Source organism: Mercenaria mercenaria, chromosome 9 (genome assembly GCF_021730395.1).
Source record: "Mercenaria mercenaria strain notata chromosome 9, MADL_Memer_1, whole genome shotgun sequence".
Lineage (NCBI taxonomy): Eukaryota > Metazoa > Mollusca > Bivalvia > Venerida > Veneridae > Mercenaria > Mercenaria mercenaria.
Window position 1 is genome coordinate 80464519 of NC_069369.1, and position 25757 is coordinate 80490275.

Consider the following 25757-nt stretch of genomic DNA (forward strand, 5'->3'; position numbering starts at 1 on the left):
ATCAATTATGTCATTTCCACTTAAACCTGAACAATGTTAAAAAACATAAGTAGTGTTGCATTAATCAAATATTTCTCAGCTAAATACTTCACCGTACCTAAATGAAATTAAAACTGTTCAAACGGGACCGCTGACGGTTATGTTACGTGCATCTGTCAAGTATGGGTAATTTGGCAGACACTTCTCAACAACACCTGTTGCCAATTTAGTATTTATTTGGACATTCTTGTTCAACAGGACAATATTAAAAGAATTTGTATAATAACATTAAGTTTTTTTTCTAAAACTAGAATTAGGAAATATATGACGAAACTTATTTTGAATTATCTTTGAAATTCTTTTTGACGCGGGAAATGATGTACTTCCAGTGTACTGGTGATACATACAACTGTACTTATTTTATCCATTATTTCCCGCCAATCTTTGCAACGCTCTTCCTACACTTCCGCTTTCCGCCGTCCGTAGGCATCCGAATGAATATTGTGTTGAAAATTTCAATATCTGGTGCAGAAATAAGTCGATTTATCCTTACTCTGCTATTGCCATGTCCTCCTGAATGACAGATGTAAAGTGTAATTATATATTCCCCAAAGTAGTTTAAATTATACATAGCTGCTGTCGTTGCCAAAGCTATTTTTTTCGAAGAAAGTTTACTAGAAATTCTAAATTTAGATCGTCTTTTTTGAAAAAGTGTACAAAATGGCGACATAAATTTTATAAACTAACCTCAATGTGTATTAGTATCATGTAGTAAAAGATTGCAATGTAGAATCACTATTTGTGCTGTATATAGTCTATCATAGCTATGCCCAGGTCAAAAAGTTTGGTCCAAAATTGATTTATTAAGCAACCTATTCAATAGTAAAAAATTCATGTTATCACGCTGTCCCGAAACATCCTATTATCATAATAGCATGTTTCAAGACAGTGATAACTTATCACTGTCACGTCACTTCCTAGTCCAAATAATAGGATGTTTTGGGACAGCGTGATAACTTTTGAGTGTCGCTGTCTCAGTCGCGTCCAAACTTATTCTGCATATTTCTGTTATACTTGTCATCACTAATCTCGCGTCATCACTAATTTCGCGGTATTTGAGTTGTGCCACCTATGGGTGTTTACAAGTCAAGTTCGTGAATTGAAACATGTTTGACAGCTATCAGATAGAAACTATCCAGAAATAATACCATTATGAGGCTCTGCTTCCTTTATGACTACGCCAGCGACCTTGTGATTTACTTGCAAAATATCAGGTGTGTCCACTGCCCAGAGGAGAATATTTTCGATAGTGCCAATGTAAACAGATAATATAAAACGTTTAAATTGGCGTTACATGACTTTTGAGTGTTAATTCCTGTTAGTTTGACTTGGATAGCTTTTCAATGTTTGAATAATATTTAGTGTTTTTAACCTATGAAAGTTTGATTGCCACAATTTTTTACCTATACCGCGACATTAGTGATGTGACGTCACACGATCACATTGGCTGACTATTGTTGTTCGAAGTACACATGGATGTTTCTTGAATGATATCTTATTCATTTTCACACAGTTATTGATGCATATGACATGAAATATTGTGGTAAAGACAAGAAATACACTGTTGTGTTGTTTCTTGTTTAATGTCGTTACGTCGAATGTCAAGTACCGCGACAATACAGATGAACGGTATAAGATATCCCCAATTAAAATCCGTTGGGAACGTTTTCTGGTATATTTACAAAGTATTTGTAATGATTACATCTCTGATCATAAATTTATGTTGACAAGTGTAATCAGTGTTGATTTTATGGCAGTATAAAGTTAAAACATAAACTTGCCTCGCTGACATTTTATGAATGAATATTTTGTGTTTTATTTCTGTAATTTAGTGTCATATTTTTGGATTTTTTAAAGTCTTTGTTTTCCAAACAGTAAAATGCAGATACGGGTAAAGCGTGGAGGGAAGACAACTATAAAATATCAGATCATAAAATGTCATCTCGATAAGCCAAATGAGTAAGGCTAGTTGCTTCCAAACTCATTCCTCATGTTTCTGTTGTAGAATCCCCAATGAAATCTGTTGGGAATGTTTTCTGGCATAAAATTTCCTGGCTGATATTTTTTAAGGAAGAGAGGCTATTCGTAATATGAAATAGCTCGCAGGCGGCTATTCGTATGGCAAATTAATTTTTTTTAAATTAAAATAAAAGCAGAGCATATTTATTACATGTTTGCATTATCCTATATATCCGTATCTTATGTATTATCTTACTTCATTATTCATAGGGGAGAGCCATATTCGTTATTTAATATTTCATTACTGTATATCTGTATCTTTTGTATGAAAAGTAAAGAATTCGTTTATAAATATATCAGTTGAATGACCAGTACAATGTAATACAAAACTGCCTTACAAATAGCCACCTGCAGGCTATTTCACTATTAGCCCACCACTTTCTTTTTTTAACATGTTTAATGTATCTCTGATATATTTTGTTTCTGCTGTTTAGTGTCATTGGCAGTCCGCTGTGTATTAAAACTGGTGTCATGGTAGATATCTCCTTGCACATGTCCACCTGATCATATTTCTGGAGATTTAAGCCTGTTATTTAAAATTATGAGTAATATTCAACCCATTTGACATTTCTACATGAATATTAATGTTTAATTATACCCCCACAAACAAACTTTGGGGGGTATATAGGAGTGAGCTTGTTGGTCTGTTGGTTTTCATTGTTTCCGGACAATAACTTGTGAATGGCTCGACAGATTTAAATAAATTTTGGTACACAGATGTAACATCATCAAAGGTCCGGTTACCAGACCCCTAGCCACTGCCAATATTTTAAGGCGAAGTAATACGCAGTCTTTGTAATTTGAAGGTCATAAAACATATAGATTGTCAAAATAGACCTTTATCTGTCGGTCAACACAAAGACATAGATGAAAGTTACATGTTTAGTTTGACTATTTGATCAATGAGTAGGGCCAGGGCTTTTTCACCCCATCTCACGGGGCCGATATTCGGCCCCATTCCCAATGCCAATTATGCTCTTTTTTTCCCAATCTGGAGCAAAAAATTCCCAATCCAATGAAAAATTTCCCAACTGAAATCAGTTACTTTCTGTTTTTCAATAATAATTCTTGCACAATTAGTTTTGTTTGCCAAGTAAATCAAACAAAATGTTGGAAAAACAAACTTGTTTCTATTTTTAGTAACATGACGTCTGCAACCTCGGCAAAAAATAATTACAAGATTTTGCTAGAGAAATGTATGATTTGTATGCAAAAACCTCTCAAAATGCATGAAAACACAAATATTAATTGAATAAAGTACCCAAAACATGTTGACAGGTAGTTCTTATACCATTAAAATCAATTGTCACATATTTTCGCGACCCAGTTTTTACACTCGAAAATACACCACTTTGCCATTCTACTTTATGGATAATTTCAGTTATGACTTTGGTGAAAACAAACTGTAAACAAAAATTTTAGCATGACAAATAAATAGTTACTGTATTTTTAGGCAATATCGGAACACAATCCTGAAAAAAAAATCTCAAAATTTCACAAGGGGATACTGTCTACCAGTAAAATTTGAAACTGAAGATTTAAACCAATATATATGAATTAAAAACTCACTTAATTTGTCATAATATTTTCCCAAATTTGACAATTTACCGCGTTAAAAATTCCCAATATGACCAGGGGCCTTTTTCCCAAAACACCCGGAAAAAGCCCTGAGGGCTTATAACTATTTGATCAGTGAGTAGGAATAAATATATTTGCTTTTGTGTTAGTGTTGACCTTGTCATTGCATGCAGGTTTCAGTTTTGCGGAATGCTTTTCAGTTTCTTTATATCTTCTTAACTATTGCCCCAGTTGTCATCAAACTTCACGTAAGGATTGATATTAGTAAGAGGCAGACATTAACACACAAAAAAATCTTCATTTCTCACAATTTAGATATTAAAGCCGTTTTGTTCTAGGTTGGTAATTATTTGTTCTCAACAACTTTCAGTTGGGCACATCCAAGCATTAAAATGACTCATAATTGCACAGAGAAATAAAACATTGCCTATTACAAAATATCTCGGTGTCTGTGACACGACAAAGTAGTTCAGTTAGAATAAATACTTGATTCATACAGTATATATTGTGTTTTGTCTGAATTTCTGCAATACAGTATACACTAAAAGTCAGAGACTACTCAGTGGTTGGGAAGTTCACTTGTAAGACGAGATTTGCATATTGTAAAAAAAATACCTGTTCGATTTTTCATAGAGAATGCCCATTAATTTTGTCCTATATCAGTTTTCTAACCAAATTTTTAGCTCAACTTAGTATTCAAAGAATAGTCCAGCTTTTCTGCTCACCCTGGTGTTGGTGTCACACCTTGGTTAAAGTTTTGTTTGCAAGTATGTATAGCTAGCTGCTATCTTTTAAAGACATATAGCTTTGAAACTTATTTTTAGCTCACCTGTCACATAGTGACAAGGTGAGCTTTTGTGATCACCCGTCGTCCGTGCGTGCGTGCGTCAACAATTTCTTGTCTGCACGATAGTGGTTTCATTTCTGATTTTATTTTAACCAAACTTGCACACAACTTGTATCACCATAAGATCTCGGTTCCTTTCTTGAACTGGCCAGATCCCATTATGAGTTCCAGAGTTATGGCCCCTGAAAGGGCCAAAATTAGCTATTTTGACCTTGTCTGCACAATAGCAGCTTTATTTATGATTTGATTTTTAACAAACTGGCACACAACTTGTATCACCATAAGATCTTGGTTCCTTTCTTGAACTGGCCAGATTCCATTATGCGTTCCAGAGTTATGGCCCCTGAAAGGGCTTTTTGACCTTGTCTGCACAATAGCAGCTTCATTTATGATTTGAATTTAATCAAACTTGCACAAAACTTGTGTCACCATAAGATCTCGGTTCCTTTCTTGAACTGGCCAGATCCTATAATGGGTTCCAGAGTTATGGCCCCTGAAAGGGCCAAAATTAGCTATTTTGACCTTGTCTGCACAATAGCAGCTTTATTTATGATTTGATTTTTACCAAACTGGCACACAACTTGTATCACCATAAGATCTTGGTTCCTTTCTTGAACTGGCCAGATTCCCCTATGCGTTCCAGAGTTATGGCCCCTGAAACGACCAAAATTAGCTATTTTGACCTTGTATGCACAATAGCAGCTTCATTTATGATTTGAATTTAATAAAACTTGTGTCACAATAAATCACGGTTCCTTTCTTCAACTGGCCAGATCCTGTAATGGGTTCCAGAGTTATGGCCCCTGAAAGGGCCAAAATTAGCTATTTTGACCTTGTTTGCACAATAGCAGCTCCATTTATGATTTGATTTTAACCAAACTTGCACACAACTTGTATCACCACAAGATCTTGGTTCCTTTCTTGAACTGGCCAGATTCCTTCATGGGTTCCAGAGTTATGGCCCCTTAAAGGTTCAAAATTGGCTATTTTGACTTTTGCAGCCATATAGAGACTTCATTTATGGTTTTATTTGATACAAACTTCCAAAATATCTTCAGCAACAATAAATCTTGGATTCCATGACAAATCAGATCCAAACGTAGGTTCCAGAGTTATTTTATATCTGATTACCTCCCCTGATTGTAATCAAAATGGATTTATATCAGTAAGTACTTATAGGACTTATTTGAAATTTCATTATTGTCATTAGTTGGACTGAGCCAATCAGGGTAGATAACTATGGACTGATTTTATGTCAAATTACCTCCCTTTATTTCAAATTAAAATGGGTATATCTCCGTAACTAATGAAGATACTGATCTGAAATTTCATTTATGTCAACAGATTTATTTGGCAGATCCTTCTTTTGTTCACTTACAATAATTTTTTTTTTTAATTACTTCCCTTCTACGTTACTATAAATAGCTTATTTTTAGTAACTTTTTTATTATTGGCCGTAGGGAAAATCCGAGACCACTTTTCTGTGGTACAACATATATGGTACCTCCAATTGTTAGGTGTATTTTGACATATCTGTACCTTGTAAGAATTTTTTTTCTTTTTGGTTAAATTTCTTCCCTTTGTTGTTCCTGTCCTTTGGACTTAGATATTTTTTCTGAGGACCTTCTTGTCCTCAAGTGCAATGATAACAGGTGAACGATATAGGGCCATCATGGCCCTCTTGTTTCTTACTCTAGGTCAATAAGCAACCTCACTGGGTCAAGTCCCATAACTGTGGCATGTATTTTGGACTTTGGAAATCCTGGTTCTAATTTTGCATGTTTGTTACTATCTCCAAAACTATTGCAGATACTGGATAAAAAAACCCTCTACATCCTGGTTGAAGTTTTGCTTGCAAGCTACTGTACTGGATTAAAACTCTTAATCCTGGTTAAAGTTTTGCTTGCAAGTTACCTTACTATCTCCAAAACTAATGCAGATATTGAATTGAAATTTCACATGTGTCTTCGGGGTTATAAAACTAGGTGATAGCATCAAGTCCCATAACTCTGACATGCATTTTGGCCAAATTTTGCCCATCTTTTGGCCTTAGAAAAACCTGGTTAAAGTTTTGCGTGCTAGCTATTATTTAAAGGGATATAGCTTTGAAACTTATTTTTTCTTTTTCTAGGTCAATGACCAACTTCACAGGATCAAGTCCTATAAATCTTACATTTATTTTGGCCAAATTATGCCCCCTTTTGTACTTAGAAAATCCTTGTCCTAATTTTGCATGTAAGTTACCTCCAAAACTAATGCAGATACTGGATTTAAACTCCATAGATATTTTAACATTTAGGGTAACAGTCCTGCTTCTGGGACAACAATTTTAATATTTGAGCATTGGGTGTCTCACGGACAGCTCTTGTTTTTTGCATTATTTGAATGTGGCACTAAAAATCGACAGACCTTTGTGATTTAAGAAACCATAGACATAAAATAATTGTTAACTCGAGGGCAATGAAGGAATTGTGCCAGGCCCAGTTGCAGCTGAAAAAGTGACTAATAGTCTATTGCCGACTGTTCCAGATTTAAGTCACAGCTAGTCCCCAGAAAGCAGTTAAAAAAGTAACTATTGCTGACTTTTTCAGATTTAAGACATGGCTAGTCCCCAGAAAGCTGTATTGAATGGTTTGGATGCAGGTCCTGCTGCCAGCGGATTCAGGCACCAGCTACCACAAATTGCAGTGATGACCAGAAACCCCAAGATTGCTCAGAGTAAGGTCTCGGCCAAGGTTGATGTTGTTGGTGCAGAGCATTCTACTACAGATGTCGAGGGAGTTGGAAAAGTTGTGCATATAGGTAAAAAAAAGTCAGGAATTGTAAGGTTCATCTGTTCACTTTGGGAGAATCATAGGCTAGTATTTGTCTGGTTAGCCACATTTTAAGGACAAGTGGGTGCAGAACAAACCTGGGGCGATTATTTGTACTTTCCTAAAAACATAATTACAGTACAGTTACTTCAGTTATATAAATGCAATTTTGGTTATATCTCCCCATTTGTGGTGGAGTTTGTCTTTGTCTTGCCTCAGCCCTGTCTCAAAAATTTGTTTGAACTATAAAACTACTAGTATAATTTCAACTATTCTAGGAAAGTGTAGTACCATGGTTAGTTAGCTCACCTGAGCACAAATTGCCCAAGGTAAGCTATTGTGATCACTTTCCATTATCCGTCCGTCCACTCTTTTCTTCAAACAACATCTCTGAAACTGTGTAGCAGAAGTTGATGAAACTAGGCCTGGATGTTCCTTGGCTGGTTTTCCAAAATGGTTCAAACGTCGTTGCCTTCTAAACTATTGGTCCGATTATGAAATTATTTCACACAAGTGGGCCTTGTGTGACCATCCACCAAGGTTGTTCAGATTATTCTGATGTGTCAGAAAACATGGTGTCACTTTTCCCTGTATATATGTGACCCGCCCGCTTAGCTCAGTAGGTAGAGCGTCGGTCTACAGATCGCAGGGTCGTGAGTTCAGTCCTCGGACTGGGCGTATGTTCTCCGTGACTATTTGATAAACGACATTGTGTCTGAAATCATTAGTCCTCCACCTCTGATTCCTGTGGGGAAGTTGGCAGTTACTTGCGGAGAACAGGTTTGTACTGGTACAGAATCCAGGAACACTGGTTAGGTTAACTGCCCGCCGTTACTTGACTGAAATACTGTTGAAAAACGGCGTTAAACCCAAAACAAGCAAACTGTATAAATGTAGTGGAAACTTTAAAAATCTTGTTGGAAACAGCAGACCTGATTTCAGTGATAATGTTCCTTTGGTGACCCTGCATGATGATTGTTCAAATTATTTTGATTTGTCAAAAAAAAAAATGGCAGTCAGGGGGCATGGTCACTTTTCCCTGTATGTTTATAATCAGTGGAAACTTTAAAAATCTTGTATGAAACTGCTTACCCAATTTTAGAATGATTTAACACAAATGGTCCTATTGTGTAGCAACCCCAGCTAATTTTCAAAGTTACAAACATTGCAGATTTCTTTACATAGTTTTAAAGATCTCTTTGAAAGCTTTCCAGAACTGTTTCCCTTTTTTCAATATCTCAAAAATCAAAAAAGTTATGACATTTTTAAGTTTGGTTAAATCGACCGAAATCCGGAAATATTTTGCTATATAATTATTATTGAAACGCGTCAAGTTGACGGAACCGAAATTTTTTTTTCAGCCGACTTGTCAAAGTAATATTGCCATAACTTTTTTATTATTTGAGATATCTTCATGAAATTTGGAATATTGTCAGGTCAGTCTATGCTCTCTATGGACATGTTAATGACTGATTTAAAACACCACTATAAGATGATCTAAATCATGAATAAGTTAGTCAGGTTGATGCAATTTATTTTTCAAGTTTTTACATTATTTTCAAATAATTTCAGTTGTCACTTACACATACATTTTCATGATCACTTTAACAGATTTATTTAAATATTACTACAGAACAAGACAGTGTAGATACATTTATTATACATAGAACAAGTTTATAAATAAAATATAATATTTTCAAATAATATTGATTTCATATTTTTCTGTTGAATATTTTTTCACTATTAGACTGCTACGACTTGCTAAAATTATCTACCATTAATTTAAATAGTTTTACTCTTGATAAAGAATTATTTCCACCTGCAATTATTCATTTCAAGTTGCTCATAAAAACTATGATACATATTTACTAGACCCAAGAGTGTCATTGAACTAATTAAAAGTGAAATGAAAAATGTCAGTTTTGAATTCAACTTCTACTGGTAGTGTGGTTAACGTTAACGGAAAAAGTCACTGCTGAACTGGCTGAATACCGTATGTAAGTGCTTATGTTCACCATGATGGCATCATCTAACCGCATTTATACAGTCTGGCACCAATTTCTGGCCAATCACGAACTAAATGTTTATAACTTGCTTATCTTCTCTCAGTGGCCAGCTTACAACAGTGAGTCATGAACTTGACAACCGCTGTAGAATCATTCACAACTTTCTCCAAAGCCAGGGTACCAGTTGTCAGTCTTATTGACACTGATTTGAATGCACAAAGACATTAAACAAATCACTTTATTTGAACCCCGGTGTCTTGACAAAATGGTTTATTTCAATCATAATGCTGTTTAATAATGGTTTGATTGTTTTCTTGATACGTCCAGTCTATAACTTTGTGATAGTACTGTGTGCATCACAATCACAAAATGGGCCTAGGTATATCTCTGTCATAGCTGACCTGAAAAAGAATAAAGTGTCATGCTTTAAAAAATGAACTGCATGATACATAAAAAATATGTTTATCTAATTATTTTTTATTATTATTCATAGCACAAACACCCAACTTCAAAATCTTGGTTTCAAATTGTCGAGCTCCTTCCTTTTACTAGTTTTAGTTAATAATTTTGACTACTCGGTTTTTTTATACAAGTTTTTACACATTAAACTATGAATAAGTAAACAATTTTTAATCAAAATTGCATACAAAAATTACTATCGAACTATCATTTACTTCATTAACTTCAAATCAATAAAGCAATCCTCTTAGTGCGAATCTGCGAGGGACGAAACGGTCAATTTTTTTCGGACAAAAATGGGCAGTTTTGCAATTAAACTTGCATACAAACGGACAAATGATATATTGTTACATGATATATAAAATAATAATTTGAATTAAAGTCAAATTGTTGTGTTTAAATAAAAAAAAAAACTCGTTTTTTTGCGATACCCGACGCTGTAATTTCGACCTTTCGTACCCTCCGTTAAAGATTTGTAAACTTCTCGCTAAAGTTCTTCTGAATGATAATAAATAAATTAAAATACTTACCAAATGTTATGATTTAACATTCATTTCATTTTTAATCGTTTTCCTGTTTTTTTAATGAACAGATTTATTGATTTTTAACGATATTTTGTATCGGTGTTGTGTTATCATAAATTTCAAAATGGCGGTCGGCCTGAAACGTGCGTGACCTTTGGATTTTCCGAAAATTGCAATTTTCAGAAATAAATGCGACCGGGTAAATGGCGTTTCCGAAAAATGATTTTGGTACCAAATTAAACTTCAGAATGTATATTTTGCATTGGTGCATGGTGCATGTCTGAAAAATTCGTATTTTCTGAGAAAAAAACGGTCAACTTTGGGGGACTATATCTTTCCTTTTAAGTATCGTACGAATATGCATCAAGTTGTAATGTATTCATAAACCTTTTTTCTGATTGGATATATTAAACTCATTAATATTCATAGCTATTAAACCAGTCGCATATTGAAACAAAGACACATGGTGTCACGCGAACGCTGCATGTTTACTGTTTATCTGAGATCGGGTGTAAATTACCGTGATCTGTTGGATAACAAGATCATAAATCCGATAATATGGCAATAAAATAACAAATAAAATATGCAAATTGTAGATAATTTTATTAGCTTTTTAAACATGTATATCTTGTTTTGATTGATTATCATTTGATGATTTTACATGAAAAAGTTTACGACTGGGGTCAGATTTCTGCAGTTTTCCAGTTAATCTGGAGGCTTATCAGTGATAAGCTGGGGTTGCTATATTGTGAACCTCTACCAAGATTAAAGTATTTTGATTCATCAAAAACATGGCCACCAAGGGACGTAGTCATTTTTCCCAATATTTATATTAGTAGAAACTTTAAACATCTCATTGTCAGAAACTGCTGGCCAGATTTTAAAATGAATTTACCCAAATGTTTCTTGGGTGACTCTTTTCTAAGACAAATTATTGTTTTGTCCAAAAACATGGCCGCCAGGATGTGTGGTCACTTTCCCCTACATGTATGTAGTGGAAACTTAAAAAAAATCTTCTTGTTTGAAATTGTCTCTTAGTATCATATGTCATCATTTCCCACAAACGTCTTACCACCCCATTACCAGTTTTCAAAAAAAAAAAAACTTGTTTTGCAAACATGGTATTGTTTAACTTAAATTTTTGTCTATCTCCAAGTACAAGTGTTTGTGCTATGGCTGAATATTGCATATCATTTCACCTTTCTATTTAAAGGCTCATAATGCCATTGTTCATGATGAGTCTCCCACAGTTTTTACCATGAACAAAAAAATATGTATATTTCTTGTTTAATCCTGTTTCGATGATTGTTTTCTCAAATATTAGCCAATATTGATTATTGTACAGTCCATAAAATAAACAAACGTGTTTTGTAAACATGGACGGATCCAAACGGAAGGGGAAGAAGCATTTCATATAAATGTTCCGATGGCAAAATACAATACATATCTGTAGCCCTGACCAACCTATAAACCGGGCAAGTCTATTTTATAAGTACTTCAACACGGCTGACCCATTTAAACGAGCTGTAGTAGAATATAATTATTGAATCCATTGTTTATGATTACCTCCTTTTATGACTGTAACTATATAAGAACATGGGCAACGTTGAAAGTAGTGCTTTTCTAACTATCATTGCGATGTAATGATGCATAACATCTAAATGAACATCTGCTTTTAGTGTTTTGAAATACGCTTTACAGTGTGTTAAATTTAGTGTTATGAGAAGACATTTGTTTTTTAAAATCTCAAGTTTATCTTACAATTACTTTAGTGATGTAATAAAATTACAATTGATATCAATTAAGATTACATTTAGAATGTCAAAAGAAAAAATACAGTTTAGTACTCTAGAAATAAAATATGATTTTCATTGGGGTAAGTTTACAGTTAGTGCTGGTTCAGAATCCAGGAACGTAGGTTGATATAACTGCCAGTCATTACATAACTGAAATACTTAAAGATAACTATCTGTTTAAAAACTGTGCTAAACCAAAAAACATGAAACGATGACCCTGGTAAGATTTTACTTGGGTTTTAGTTAATATTGATCATATGTACATGTACAAGGAGGCGAGTATGCTGATTAACAATTTATGTCAGCTGAAAGCTGTCTGAATAATTAATCATGTCTCAGTTGACAAATATAATTATATGGCTTTTAACAGGTACTGTCATAGGGGTTGGTGGCGGAGTGGTTAAGGTCAGGGGCTTGAACCTGTAGTCACTATGTTATATCAACACTTAGGACAGGAAAATGAATCTTTAGTCGCTTGACCTGTTTGTTACATATTGTTTTGAACTGCCTTCTTTTTACAGAATTATCAACACTGATTGTTAAAAAAGATCAGTGTTTATGATGTGGCACATTTAAAGTATGAAATAATGACAGATATGAATAATTAATTATACACCCACAAAGTTTGGTGGGTATATAGGAGTGAGGTTGTCGGTCTGTTGGTTTTCATGGTTTCTGGACAATAACTCATAAAAGGCTTGACAGATTTAAATAATTTTTGGTACGCAGGTGTAACATCATAAAATACAGGTGAAGTTTGACTTTTGCTACAAACCACCAATTTTTAACACATCTGATTTTTGGGGGAAAACATTATGAGTTATTGTTGTCACTTGATCGGCGTCGGTGTTGCCTGGTTAAGTTTTATGTTTAGGTCAGCTTTTCTCTTAAACTATCAAAGGTATTGTTTTAAAACTTGCAACACTTGTTCAATATCAATAGCTGACTCTGTACAGCAAGAATCATAGCTCCATCCTGCTTTTTGCAAGAATTATGGCCCCTTTTGGACCTAGAAAATATCAGATTTCTTGGTTAAGTTTTATGTTTAGGTCAATTTTTCTCCTAATTTAACTATCAAAGCTATTGCTTTGAAACTTGCAACTTTTGTTCAACATCAAAAGCTGACACAGTACAGCAAGAAACATAACTCTGTCCTGCTTTTTGCAAGAATTATGACCCCTTTTGGACTTAGAAAATCAGATTTCTTGGTTAAGTTTTGTGTTTACGTCAGCTTTTCTCCTAAACTATCAAAGCTATTGCTTTAAAACTTGCAATATTTGTACACCGTTAAAAGCTGACTCTGTTCAGCAAGAAACATAACTCCATCCTGCTTTTTAGCTCGACTATTCGAAGAATAAGTAGAGCTATCCTACTCACCACGGCGTCGGCGTCACACCTTGGTTAAGTTTTTCGTACCAGTCCACATTTTGACAAAGTCTTTTGAGATAAAGCTTTGAAACTTTCAACACTTGTTTACCATCATCATGGCCAGTTATAGGCAAGAGCACATAACTCCATCAAGATTTTGGCTGAATTATGGCCCCTTTTGACTTAGACATCATGGTTAAGTTTTTCGTACCAGTTCATATTTTGACAAAGTCTTTTAAGATAAAGCTTTGAAACTTTCAACACTTGTTTACCATCACCATGGCCAGTTATAGGCAAGAGTACATAACTCCATCAGGGATTTTGGCTGAATTATGGCCCCTTTCGACTTAGAAATCTTGGTTACGTTTTTCGTACCAGTTCATATTTAGACAAAGTCTTTTAAGATAAAGCTTTGAAACTTTCAACACTTGTTTACCATCACCATGGCCAGCTATAGGCAAGAGTATGTAACTCCATCAGGAATTTTGGCTGAATTATGGCCCCTTTCGACTTAGAAATCTTGGTTAAGTTTTTCGTACCAGTTCATATTTAGACAAAGTCTTTTGAGATAAAGCTTTGAAACTTTCAACACTTGTTAACCATCACCATGTCCAGTTATAGGCAAGAGCACATAACTCCATCAAGGATTTTGGCTGAATTATGGCCCTTTTTGACTTAGAAATCTGGGTTAATATTTCGTACCAGTTCATATTTTGACAAAGTCTTTTGAGATAAAGCTTTGAAACTTTCAACACCTGTTTACCATCACCATGTCCAGTTATAGGCAAGAGTACATAACTCCATCAAAGATTTTGGCTGAATTATGGCCCCTTTTGACTTAGAAATCTTGGTTAAGTTTTTCGTATCAGTTCATATTTTTTGTAAAGTGTTTGACATAATTATGGCTTTTAAACTTTTATCACTTGTTTAGTATAATAGTCTCTATCTGTAGGAAAGAGAACATAACTCTGTCATCTATTTTGGCTGAATTATGGCCCTTTTTTGGACTTTGAAATTGGTTCTGTTTTCATACAAGTCCATGTTTTGTCAAAACTATTTGACATATGGCTTTTAAACTTTGAACACTTGTTTATCATTATGATTTCCGTCTGTAGGCAAGAGTACATAACTATTTTGGCTGAATTATGGCCCTTTTTGGACTTTGAAATTGGCTCATATATTGCCATTTAGTGCAAGACTTATCGAAATCAAAGTAATACAGGAACATTGTTTGTCTAATCTATTTATTTCTTTTGTCTGAATATCCGTGGAAATATTTTGACCCCATTCTTCAATCAATTCTTCGAATAGTCGAGCGCGCTGTCATCAGACAGCTCTTGTTGCAAGACTTATGGGCCCTTTCAGACTTACAAAATATCAGATTTCTTGGTTAAGTTTTGCGTTTAGGTTAACTTTTCTCCTTAACAGTCAAAGCTATTGCTTTAAAACTTGGAGCAGTTATTCACCATTAAAAGCTGACTCTGCACAGCAAGAACTATAACTCTACATTGCTTTTTCCAACTTAAAAATTGCCAAACTCGGTTTACCAGACATATGGAAGGGTTGATAGATTTAAATAATTTTTGATACACAAATATAACATCATCAGATATAGGACAAGGTCAACTTTGACATTGGCTACAAACCACAAATTTTTAGCTCCACTATTCGGAGAATAGGGGGGCTGTTCTACTCACCCCGGCGTTGGTGTTGGCGTGACCTTTCTTGGTTAAATTTTTTCGGTAACCTTTGTTTTTCTGTCATATCTTTGTTACTGTTGCATATATCTTACAAAGTATGTGCATGGGCTGGGCCCATTATACATAAGGTCAAGTCACATTTTTAAGGTTAAAGTTTTTCAGCAACCTTTGTTTTTATGCCCCCGAAGGGAGGCATATGGTTTTTGAACCGTCTGTCGGTCTGTCCGCAATTTTCGTGTCCGGTCCATATCTTTGTCATCCACGGATGGATTTTCAAATAACTTGGCATGAATGTGTACCACAGTAAGACGACGTGTCGCGCGCAAGACCCAGGTCTGTAGCTCAAAGGTCAAGGTCACACTTAGACGTTAAAGGTCATTTTTCACGATAGTGCATTGATGGGCGTGTCCGGTCCATATCTTTGTCATCCATGGATGGATTTTCAAGTAATTTCGCATAAATGTGTGGCACAGTAAGACGACATGTCGCGCGCAAGACCCAGGTCTGTAGCTCAAAGGTCAAGGTCACACTTAGACATTAAAAGTCATATTTCATGATAGTGCATTGATGGGCGTGTCCGGTCCATATCTTTGTCATTCATGCATGGATTTTAAAATTATTGGGCATGAATGTGTACCACAGTAAGAGGACGTGATAGTGCAATGATGGGCGTGTCCGGTCCATATCTTTGTCATTCATGCATGGATTTTAAAATAACTACGCATGAGTGTGTGGCACAGTAAGACAATGTGTCGCGCGCAAGACCCAGGTCCGTAGGTCAAAGGTCCTAAACTCTAACATCGGCCATAACTATTCATTCAGAGTGCCATCGGGGGCATGTGTCATCCTATGGAGACAGCTCTTGTTCTGTCACATCTTTGTTGCTATTGCTTATATCTTACTGTAACTTCACATAAACATTGTCCAGCATACAAACAAAGTATGTGCAGGGGCTGGGCCCATTATACCCAAGGTCAAGGTCACAAAGTTAATATACTTGGAATTATTTTCATGTTAAATTTTTTCGAAAGCTTCGTTTATAGACATATCTTTGTACTTTAAAAGATAATGACTTGAAATTAAAAATATTTCTTTATAATCATCATCTGCATGTGTGGTTACAAAATGACAAAAACCCTAAAAAACCTGGAAAAGTACTTGAATTTTGGAAAAAAACTCCTTGAATTTGACCTTTCACTCCTTGAAAATATTCTTTCCGTAACTTTGCTTTGCAAAAAGAATTTAAGGCTTAAAATAAATCGGAGAAAATGAAAATAAATACGTGAAATTGCAGGATTGGGTCACCCGTATGCTATTATAGTGGTCTACGGCCACACTTTATCGATATTTACAGAGTGCTATTTCTACTATATCACCGTTTGCATGTTTCCATTTCCGTTTAAAAAAGTACGGAGAATAATAACTCGCAATTTTTAGCTATTTGCGAGTGTTTCCAGTGAATTAAAATGAGTAAGAAAAATAAACAATGTCATGTTTACTCAAGTAAGCGGGAGACAAAAGACGAATATAAACAGTGGCTGAAGCCCTATAGAGCAGACAGAACGAAGTGTATTTGTACGTCGTGTGACAAAATTTTGAGGTATCATTAGTAGGAGTGCGCTAAAAAATCACAAGAAAAGCGATAAACTTCAGCAAAATAGTGAATCACATCAATCTAATAATCGAATTACGTCATTTTCAAAGGTGTGACAAGTGATGGTTGTTTTATTTTTGCATTACATAATAAAAGTTGTTCAGATTAGGTCGTGGTTTTGAAAAAAATAGTGCTTGAAAAAGTGTAAAAAGTCCTTGAAAAGTACTTGCAGGGCTAGACACTAACTTTTTTCCAGTGGTGGTCCAAAGGACCAGCAGCTTTTGCAAACTGATGGTCCGACAGAATTTCAGGTGGTCCTACCTAGATGTGGATGGTTTTTTTTTTAAGTTAACGCAACCAGTAACATATGAGACCCCCTCTTGAAGACTTCCTTCATGGAGTACTTTTTACAAACACTGCAAAACATGTGATTTTTATATTATTATTTTGATAAACATCTGCCATTTAATTATTAAAAATAATTTTGAAAATCAAATTTAAAATAAAGTATGTCAATAAAGATGATTTTTTCAGCAATTCATATTTTAAGTGGGTGGGGTTTGGTGCCTCTTCTCGAAAAATGCTTCAAAATAAGTACTTTTTTTTGCAACAGTTGTCATTTTTTCTTAAATACAGACTTTTTATTGACCTTTCATTAAGATTGCACTAGAAAATCTCGTTAAAAATGTCCGAAAATCACGGCCGTGAAAACGGGTGACAAATATGGAAAACAAAAGTAACATTAAATTCTTGATAAAATACGTGTCATAAATTTCTTTTTTTTCTTTATACCTATTGAATACTTATAATTTCTGCTTATTAAAAGCATTTTTATTTGTTTTTGCCCAAACAAAGCCTCGGTAATGATAATAAATTTAATAAAATGCTATAGATCGTAACGGCCGATCGGCTTATATAAACGTGTCAAGCACATAAAATAAATGAAATTCGTTATCCAATTTGTTGTTCAGTAATAATCGGCAAGACAACAATACAGCAGAAGCTGTATACTGCTAATTAACAAGTTGTACAAACACGATAATAGGCTGCTTTTTGCATTGTTTATCAATTAACTTTTAACTTTTTGATCAATAAACACTTGATAATGACGGGCACTAAAAACAAACCGCGAGATGACAACGTGTCAGTCGGCGCGTGGCGTAATTGACATATGTCAGTAGCTAATTAATATACGACGCTCTGCCTACTGCCATACTTCCGCTTATGGCGGCAAACAATATTTAAATTCACTGGGATTTTGATTGCCACAGGGGCAGAACTTTCGAACTCGAGACGAATCAAAGAAAATTTCCGCGGGTCACGCCGACGCATGGGGCATTTTCTGTGCGAGTCAGATACGAGTTTTTAGCTCACCTGTCACAAAGTGACAAGGTGAGCTTTTGTGATCGCGTGGCGTCCGTCGTCCGTGCGTCAGTGCGTGCGTGCGTGCGTGCGTGCGTGCGTGCGTAAACTTTTGCTTGTGACCACTCTAGAGGTCACATTTTTCACGGGATCTTTATGAAAGTTGGTCAGAATGTTCATCTTGATGATATCTAGGTCAAGTTCGAAACTGGGTCACGTGCGATCAAAAACTAGGTCAGTAGATCTAAAAATAGAAAAACCTTGTGACCTCTCTAGAGGCCATATTTTTCAAGAGATCTTCATGAAAATTTGTCAGAATGTTCACCTTGATGATATCTAGGTCAAGTTCGAAACTGGATCACGTGGGGTCAAAAACTAGGTCAGTAGGTCTAAAAATAGAAAAACCTTGTGACCTCTCTAGAGGCCATATTTCTTAATGGATCTTCATGAAAATTGGTCAGAACGTTCACCTTGATGATATCTAGGTCAAGTTCGAAACTGGATCACGTGGGGTCAAAAACTAGGTCAGTAGATCTAAAAATAGAAAAACCTTGTGACCTCTCTAGGGGGCCCTATTTTTCATAAGATCTTCATGAAAATTGGTCAGAATGTTCAACTTGATGATATCTAGGTCAAGTTCGAAACTTGGTCACGTGGGGTCAAAAACTAGGTCAGTAGGTCTAAAAATAGAAAAACCTTGTGACCTCTCTAGAGGCCATATTTCTCAATGGATCTTCATGAAAATTGGTCAGAATGTTCACCTTGATGATATCTAGGTCAAGTTCGAAACTGGGTCACGTGGGGTCAAAAACTAGGTCAGTAGATCTAAAAATAGAAAAACATTGTGACCTCTCTAGAGGCCATATTTTTCATGAGATCTTCATGAAAATTGGTCAGAATGTTTACCTTGATGATATCTAGGTCAGTTTCGAAACTGGGTCACGTGGGGTCAAAAACTAGGTCAGTAGGTCTAAAAATAGAAAAACCTTGTGACCTCTCTAGAGGCCATATTTCTCAATGGATCTTCATTAAAATTGGTCAGAATGTTCACCTTGATGATATCTAGGTCTAGTTTGAAACTGGGTCACGTGCGGTCAAAAACTAGGTCAGTAGGTCTGAAAATAGAAAAACTTTGTGACCTCTCTAGAGGCCATATTTTTCATATGATCTTTATGAAAATTGGTCAGAATGTTCACCTTGATGATACCTAGGTCAGGTTCGAAACTTGGTCACGTGCGGTCAATAACAAGGTCAGTAGATCTAAAAATAGAAAAACCTTGTGACCTCTCTAGAGGCCATATTTTTCAAGAGATCTTGATGAAGATTGGTCAGAATGTTCATCTTGATGATATCTAGGTCAAATTCAAAACTGGATCACGTGGGGTCAAAAACTAGGTCAGTAGATCTAAAAATAGAAAAACCTTGTGACCTCTCTAGGGGCCATATTTTTCATAAGATCTTGATGAAAATTGGTCAGAATGTTCAACTTGATGATATCTAGGTCAAGTTCGAAACTTGGTCACGTGGGGTCAAAAACTAGGTCAGTAGGTCTAAAAATAGAAAAACCTTGTGACCTCTCTAGAGGCCATATTTCTCAATGGATCTTCATGAAAATTGGTCAGAATGTTCACCTTGATGATATCTAGGTCAAGTTTGAAACTGGGTCACGTGGGGTCAAAAACTAGGTCAGTAGATCTAAAAATAGAAAAACATTGTGACCTCTCTAGAGGCCATATTTTTCATGAGATCTTCATGAAAATTGGTCAGAATGTTTACCTTGATGATATCTAGGTCAGTTTCGAAACTGGGTCACGTGGGGTCAAAAACTAGGTCAGTAGGTCTAAAAATAGAAAAACCTTGTGACCTCTCTAGAGGCCATATTTCTCAATGGATCTTCATTAAAATTGGTCAGAATGTTCACCTTGATGATATCTAGGTCTAGTTTGAAACTGGGTCACGTGCGGTCAAAAACTAGGTCAGTAGGTCTGAAAATAGAAAAACTTTGTGACCTCTCTAGAGGCCATATTTTTCATATGATCTTTATGAAAATTGGTCAGAATGTTCACCTTGATGATACCTAGGTCAGGTTCGAAACTTGGTCACGTGCGGTCAATAACAAGGTCAGTAGATCTAAAAATAGAAAAACCTTGTGACCTCTCTAGAGGCCATATTTTTCAAGAGATCTTGATGAAGATTGGTCAGAATGTTCATCTTGATGATATCTAGGTCAAATTCAAAACTGGGTCACGTGCGGCCAAAAACTAGGTCAGTAGGTCTAAAAATAGAAAATTCTTGTGATGTCTCTAGAGGCCATATTTCTCACTGGATCTTCATGAAAGTTGGTGCGAATGTTCAGCTTGATGATATCTAGGTCAAGTTCATAACTGGGACATGTGTGGTCAAAAACTAGGTCAGTAGGTCGAAAAATAGAAAAACCTTGTGACCTCTCTAGAGGCCATATTTTTCACGAGATCTTCATGAAAATTAGTGAGAATGTTCACATTGATGATATCTAGGTCAAGTTTAAAAGTGGGTCACGTGCCTTGAAAAACTAGGTCATTAGGTCAAATAATAGAAAAACCTTGTGACCTCTCTAGAGGTCAATTTATTTTTTCAATGGATCTTCATGAAAATTGGTCAGAATTTTTTATCTTGATGATATCTAGGTCACATATGCTCAAAAACTAGGTCACTTTGTCAAATAATAGAAATAACGACGTCATACTCGGTTCAACACTGGGTCATGTGGGGATAGGTGAGCGATTCAGGACCATCATGGTCCTCTTGTTCTCGATTTTCGCGGGCCAAAATCTGGAACCTCGGCTCTACCGAACGCTGGATACTGTACTGATACCTCAATAGTTCGTAAGCAGATAGATAAGTTATCGTGTTCCGTTCCCGGGTTTTAGTACCAGCGTTACATCCGGGCATTCCAAATTTCAAGAAAATATACACGGGGAAAACCAAATTCTATTTTTAAACTGCAGTACCGTGAACAATTCAATGTTTATTAATTTATTTTAAAAATGACTTGCTTATAATTTTCGGTGGTCCATCGGACCACACAGGTTCGAGAAGTTAGTGGTCCTCCCTGAAAAGCACTGGTCTCGGACCAGCGTTAGTGTCGAGCCCTGACTTGAATTTTGTCTCTGATATTCTGTATGAACCGTGTATATACATAGACACAATCTTGTGCGCACCATCTCTCCTCATCCCCTTGACACAATTTAATGAAACTTCACACAAGTGATCAGTAACAACAGTAGTTGTGCGTGGGGCATGTTAGGTTCTTTCAGCGACAAAAAATGCAGAGTTATGGGACTTTGTTTCTTGTTAACATACTATGTACATACAGTCTGCATATGCAATCTTGTGCATGCCTAATCTACCAAACCCTTGCACACAATTTAATGAAACTTCACACAAGTGATCAGTACCAACCCTAGTTGTGCATGGTGCATGTTACATTCTTTTAGATAAATATTCCGCATAGTTATGGGACTTTGTTTTTTGTTACTATACTGTATACATACAGTCTATATACATACAGTCCACATAATTATGCAATCTTGTGTGCGTCAGATTGCAATGTACTGTGTCAGTGCATGCGGGGGGTACATTCATCACCTTTAGTGATAGCTCTAGTTTTTTTTAGCTCGCCTGTCATGAAGTGACAAGGTGAGCTATTGTGACCGCTTGATGTCTGTAGTGCGTCGTGCGTCAACAATTTCTAAAAAAAATTCTTGAAAACCACTGGGCAGAATATCACCAAACTTCACAGGAATGATCCTTGGGTGGCCCCCTTTCAAAAGTGTTCAAAGAATTGAATTCCATGCAGAACTCTGGTTGCCATGGCAACCAAAAGGAAAAACTTTAAATATCTTTTTCTCAAAAACCAGAAGCCTAGAGCTATGATATTTGGTGTGAAGCATTGCCTAGTGGACCTCTACCAAGTTTGTTCAAATCGTGACCCCGGGGTCAAAATTGACCCCGCCCCAGGGATCACTTGATTTTACATAGGAAAATCTTTAAAAGATCTCTTCTCAAAAACCAGAAACCCTAGATCTTAGATATTTGAATTGTAGCATTGCTTAGTGGACCTCTACTAAAATTGTTCAAATCATGACCCCGGGGTCAAAATTGACCTCGCCCCAGGGGTCACTTTATTTTACATAGGAAAATCTTCAAAAAATTTCTAAAAATAAACCAGAAGGCCTAGAGCTTAGATATTTTACATGTAGCATTGCCTAGTGGACTTCTACAAAATTTGTTCAAATCATGAACCCGGGGGTCACTTGATTTTACATAGGAAAATCTTCAAAAAATTTCTAAAAATAAACCAGAAGGCCTAGAGCTTAGATATTTTACATGTAGCATTGCCTAGTGGACCTCTACAAAATTTATTCAAATCATGACCCCGGGGTCAAAATTGACACCGCCCCAGGGGTCACTTTATTTTACATAGGAAAATCTTCAAAAAATTTCTAAAAATAAACCAGAAGGCCTAGATCTTAGATATTTGACATGTAGCATTGCCTAGTAGACTTCTACAAAATTTGTTCAAATCATGACCTCCGGGGTTACTTGTTTAGCTTTAACAAAGAATTTTTTTCAAGAAAGCAATTAAACTCCGGTGAGCGATATAGGGCCATCATGGCCCTCTTGTTTTCAAAATTTCAGCTGTATTTATTAATATCCAAATGAAATTGACAATGAGTTTCTAAATTTCAAAGCTTGCAGAATATGAAAGTTAACTTCACAATCAGGAAACTGAGATACATAATTTACATTAAATTGCATGTAAATTTGTGCGAAAATACTGAAATATTCATATAGTAATCAGATAAAAAAAGAGATGCACGATGTGTGCTGTAACAGCTTTAACTCTACTGAAATGGACTGGTGCATCTTTACAATAAAATACACAAACTTGCTTAGAGCATAAGTAAAAAAGTAGAAGACTGTTCAAGGTTGAAGCAGGCACAGTTCAAACTGGTAACGAGATTAATAGTTTTTAGCTCACCTGAGCTGAGCTCTTGTGACCGCTCGATGTCCGTTGTGCGTCGTGTGTCAACAATTTGTAAAAAAATCTTCTTCTTCAGAACCATTGGGCAGATTTACACCAAACTTCACAGGAATGATCCTTGGGTGGCCCCCTTTCAAAATTGCCCAAAGAATTTAATTCCATGCAGAATTCTGGTTGCCATGGCAACCAAAAGGAAAAACTTTGAAAATCTTCTTGTCAGAAACTGTAAGCTGGATTTCAAAAATATTTTGTAGAAATAATCTCTAGGTGACCCTTTACCAAAATTGCCATTCTGTTTCAGTAAAAAACATGGTCGCCAGGGGGCGGGGCTTATTTTCCCTATATGGCTATATTGTAAATTTCATAAATCTAAACCACTGGGCAGTTTTACACTTAGCTTAGCAGAAATGATCCTTGGGTGCGCCCCTATCAAAATTGCCCAAAGAATTTAAATCCATGCAGAACGCTGGTTGCCATGGCAACCGAAAGGAAAAACATTAAAAATCTTCTTGTCCAAAACCACAGTAGCTAGAGCTTTGATATTTGGTATGTGGCATCATCTAATAGTCCTCTACCAAGTTAGTTCAAATTATCCCCTAGGGTCAAATTTGGCCCTGCCCTGGGGGTCATATGGTTTACATAGACATATAGGAAAAACTTTGAAAATCTTCTTGCCCATAACCACAGGGCTTAGGGCTTTGATATTTTGTATGTAACATCATCTAGTGGTCCTCTAAGATTGTTAAAATTATCCCCCTAGGTTAAATATGGCCCCGCCCTGGGGGTCACATGGTTTATATAGACTTATATAGGGAAAAGCTTTGAAAATCTTTTTGTCCAAAACCACAGGGCCTAGGGCTTTGATATTTGGTATGTAGCATCATCAAATAGTCCTCTACCAAGTTTGTTCAAAGTATCCCCTAGGGTCAAATATGGCCCCACCCCAGGGGTCACATGGTTAATATAGACTTGTATAGGGAAAAACTTTGAAAATCCTTCTGTCCAAAACCGCAGGGCCTAGGGCTTTGATATTTGTTATGTAGCATCATCTATTTGTCCTTTACCAAGTTTGTCCAGTTTATCCTCTAGGGTCAAAAATTGATCGCCCAGGCCCGAGTCACATGGTTTATAATTATAGACTTGTATAGGAAAAAACTTTAAAAATCTTCTTGTCTGAAACCACAAGACCTAGGCCTTTGATGTTTTGTATGTAGCATTGCCTTATGGTCCTCTACCAAGATTGTTCAAATTATTACCCTGGGGTAAAAATAGGCCCTTCTCTGGGGTCCATAGTTCTACATATACTTGTAAAGGAAAAACTTTAAAAATCTTCTTCTCTGAAACTGGAAGGCCTAGGCTTTTGATATTTGGTATGTTGCATTGCCAAGTGGGCCTCTACCAAGATTATTCAAATTATGCCCCTTAGTTGAATAGAGGCCCCACCCAAGATGTCTCAAATTTTACATGATATTGGTGTGTATCATTGCCTAGTTGATTTCTAACAAGATTATTCGAATTATGCCCCTGGGGTGAAAAGAGGCCCCACCCCAACCTACTTTCTTGTTTTTTTAAGATACAGCCTTTAAATTTGGGTGACATGTACAGTTTTGCACACTGATCTTAAAAAATGACTTTCAGTGACCATGAATGTGACCTACTGACCTACTTTTTTAATATTTTAGCATCAGTTTGACATTTGATACATGTAGCTCATATTATTCAGGTGAGCGATCCAGGGTCATTATGACCCTCTTGTTTTATTTTAAATGCGGAAAGAAGTCAAGTTTGTTTCACATCTGTTACCAGTTAATCGACTTGATCTGTTACTCATTTAACATTGTTGAACATGGAAAAATGAAGTGATGCACGCTTTCGTAATTTAAACCATACTTTTGTTGTCCATCTGTTTAATTACCATTGATTTTGTCGATGACAGTTTAGTTTGTAGACAATTTAGTAATCAATTTTTGATTGTAAAGCGTTGGTTTATAATGGTATAGTCAGTAGCATTATCATTTAATGGCTGAAAAATGTTGTCGAAATCCTGAAATTGTTTGCACGAAATTTTCCATGTTGAGTAATTTAGTTTGAATATTGGCTAAAGTGGATACAGATGAAATAAAGTTAATTGGAAGAATGTAAAAATTAATTACTTGGAACTTATTGAAATTTTCAGCTAGTATTTAAAGGAATTTTAAAAATTTATTGAACAGCATGAAATTTGAGAATTATGAAAATGTTCAGAGCAGTGAGAATGTGTGCCAGATAACAAGCTTTGGTAATTATTGTTATTATTTAGTATTTTAGAAAGTGTTAGTCTGAACACCATCATGCAGTTATAACAACTTTATAAATAAGTGGTACAGACTCCTGTACACTTACAGCTTGGACCCGCTGGCTTAGCTCAGTAGGGAGAGCGTTGGTCTAGGGATCGCAGGGTAGCGAGTTTGATCCCCGGGCAGGGCGTATGTTCTCCGTTACGATTTGATAAAAGACATTGTGTCTGAAATCATTTGTCCTCCACCTCTGATAATTCATGTGGGGAAGTTGGCAGTTACTTGCGGAGAACAGGTTTGTACTGGTACAGAATCCAGGAACATTGGTTAGGTTAACTGCCCGCCGTTAC

At 35.9% G+C, this 25757-nt stretch overlaps 1 protein-coding gene and 1 long non-coding RNA gene across 3 annotated transcripts in view; one reads left to right on the forward strand and one right to left on the reverse strand.

The window, feature by feature from the left end:
• The first annotated feature begins 436 nt into the window (after positions 1–436).
• The window catches only part of LOC123547579 (histone-lysine N-methyltransferase NSD2-like), a 74142-nt gene continuing 48821 nt past the window's right edge, over positions 437–25757 (forward strand). The window contains exons 1-2 of one of the 2 annotated variants that reach the window (XM_045334783.2): positions 437–565; positions 7075–7285. In XM_045334783.2, the coding sequence (XP_045190718.2) occupies positions 7084–7285 (202 nt within the window). In that variant the 5' untranslated portion in view covers positions 437–565; positions 7075–7083. Of the gene's footprint in view, positions 573–7074; positions 7286–25757 lie in introns of both variants that reach the window. The other variant, XM_045334784.2, reaches the window with a different exon arrangement.
• Positions 8814–11461, reverse strand: LOC123546416 (uncharacterized). Its single transcript, XR_006685490.2, has 2 exons — positions 10292–11461; positions 8814–9703 (listed from the first exon to the last, which is right to left on the reverse strand). It is a non-coding gene; the product is annotated as an uncharacterized LOC123546416 (long non-coding RNA).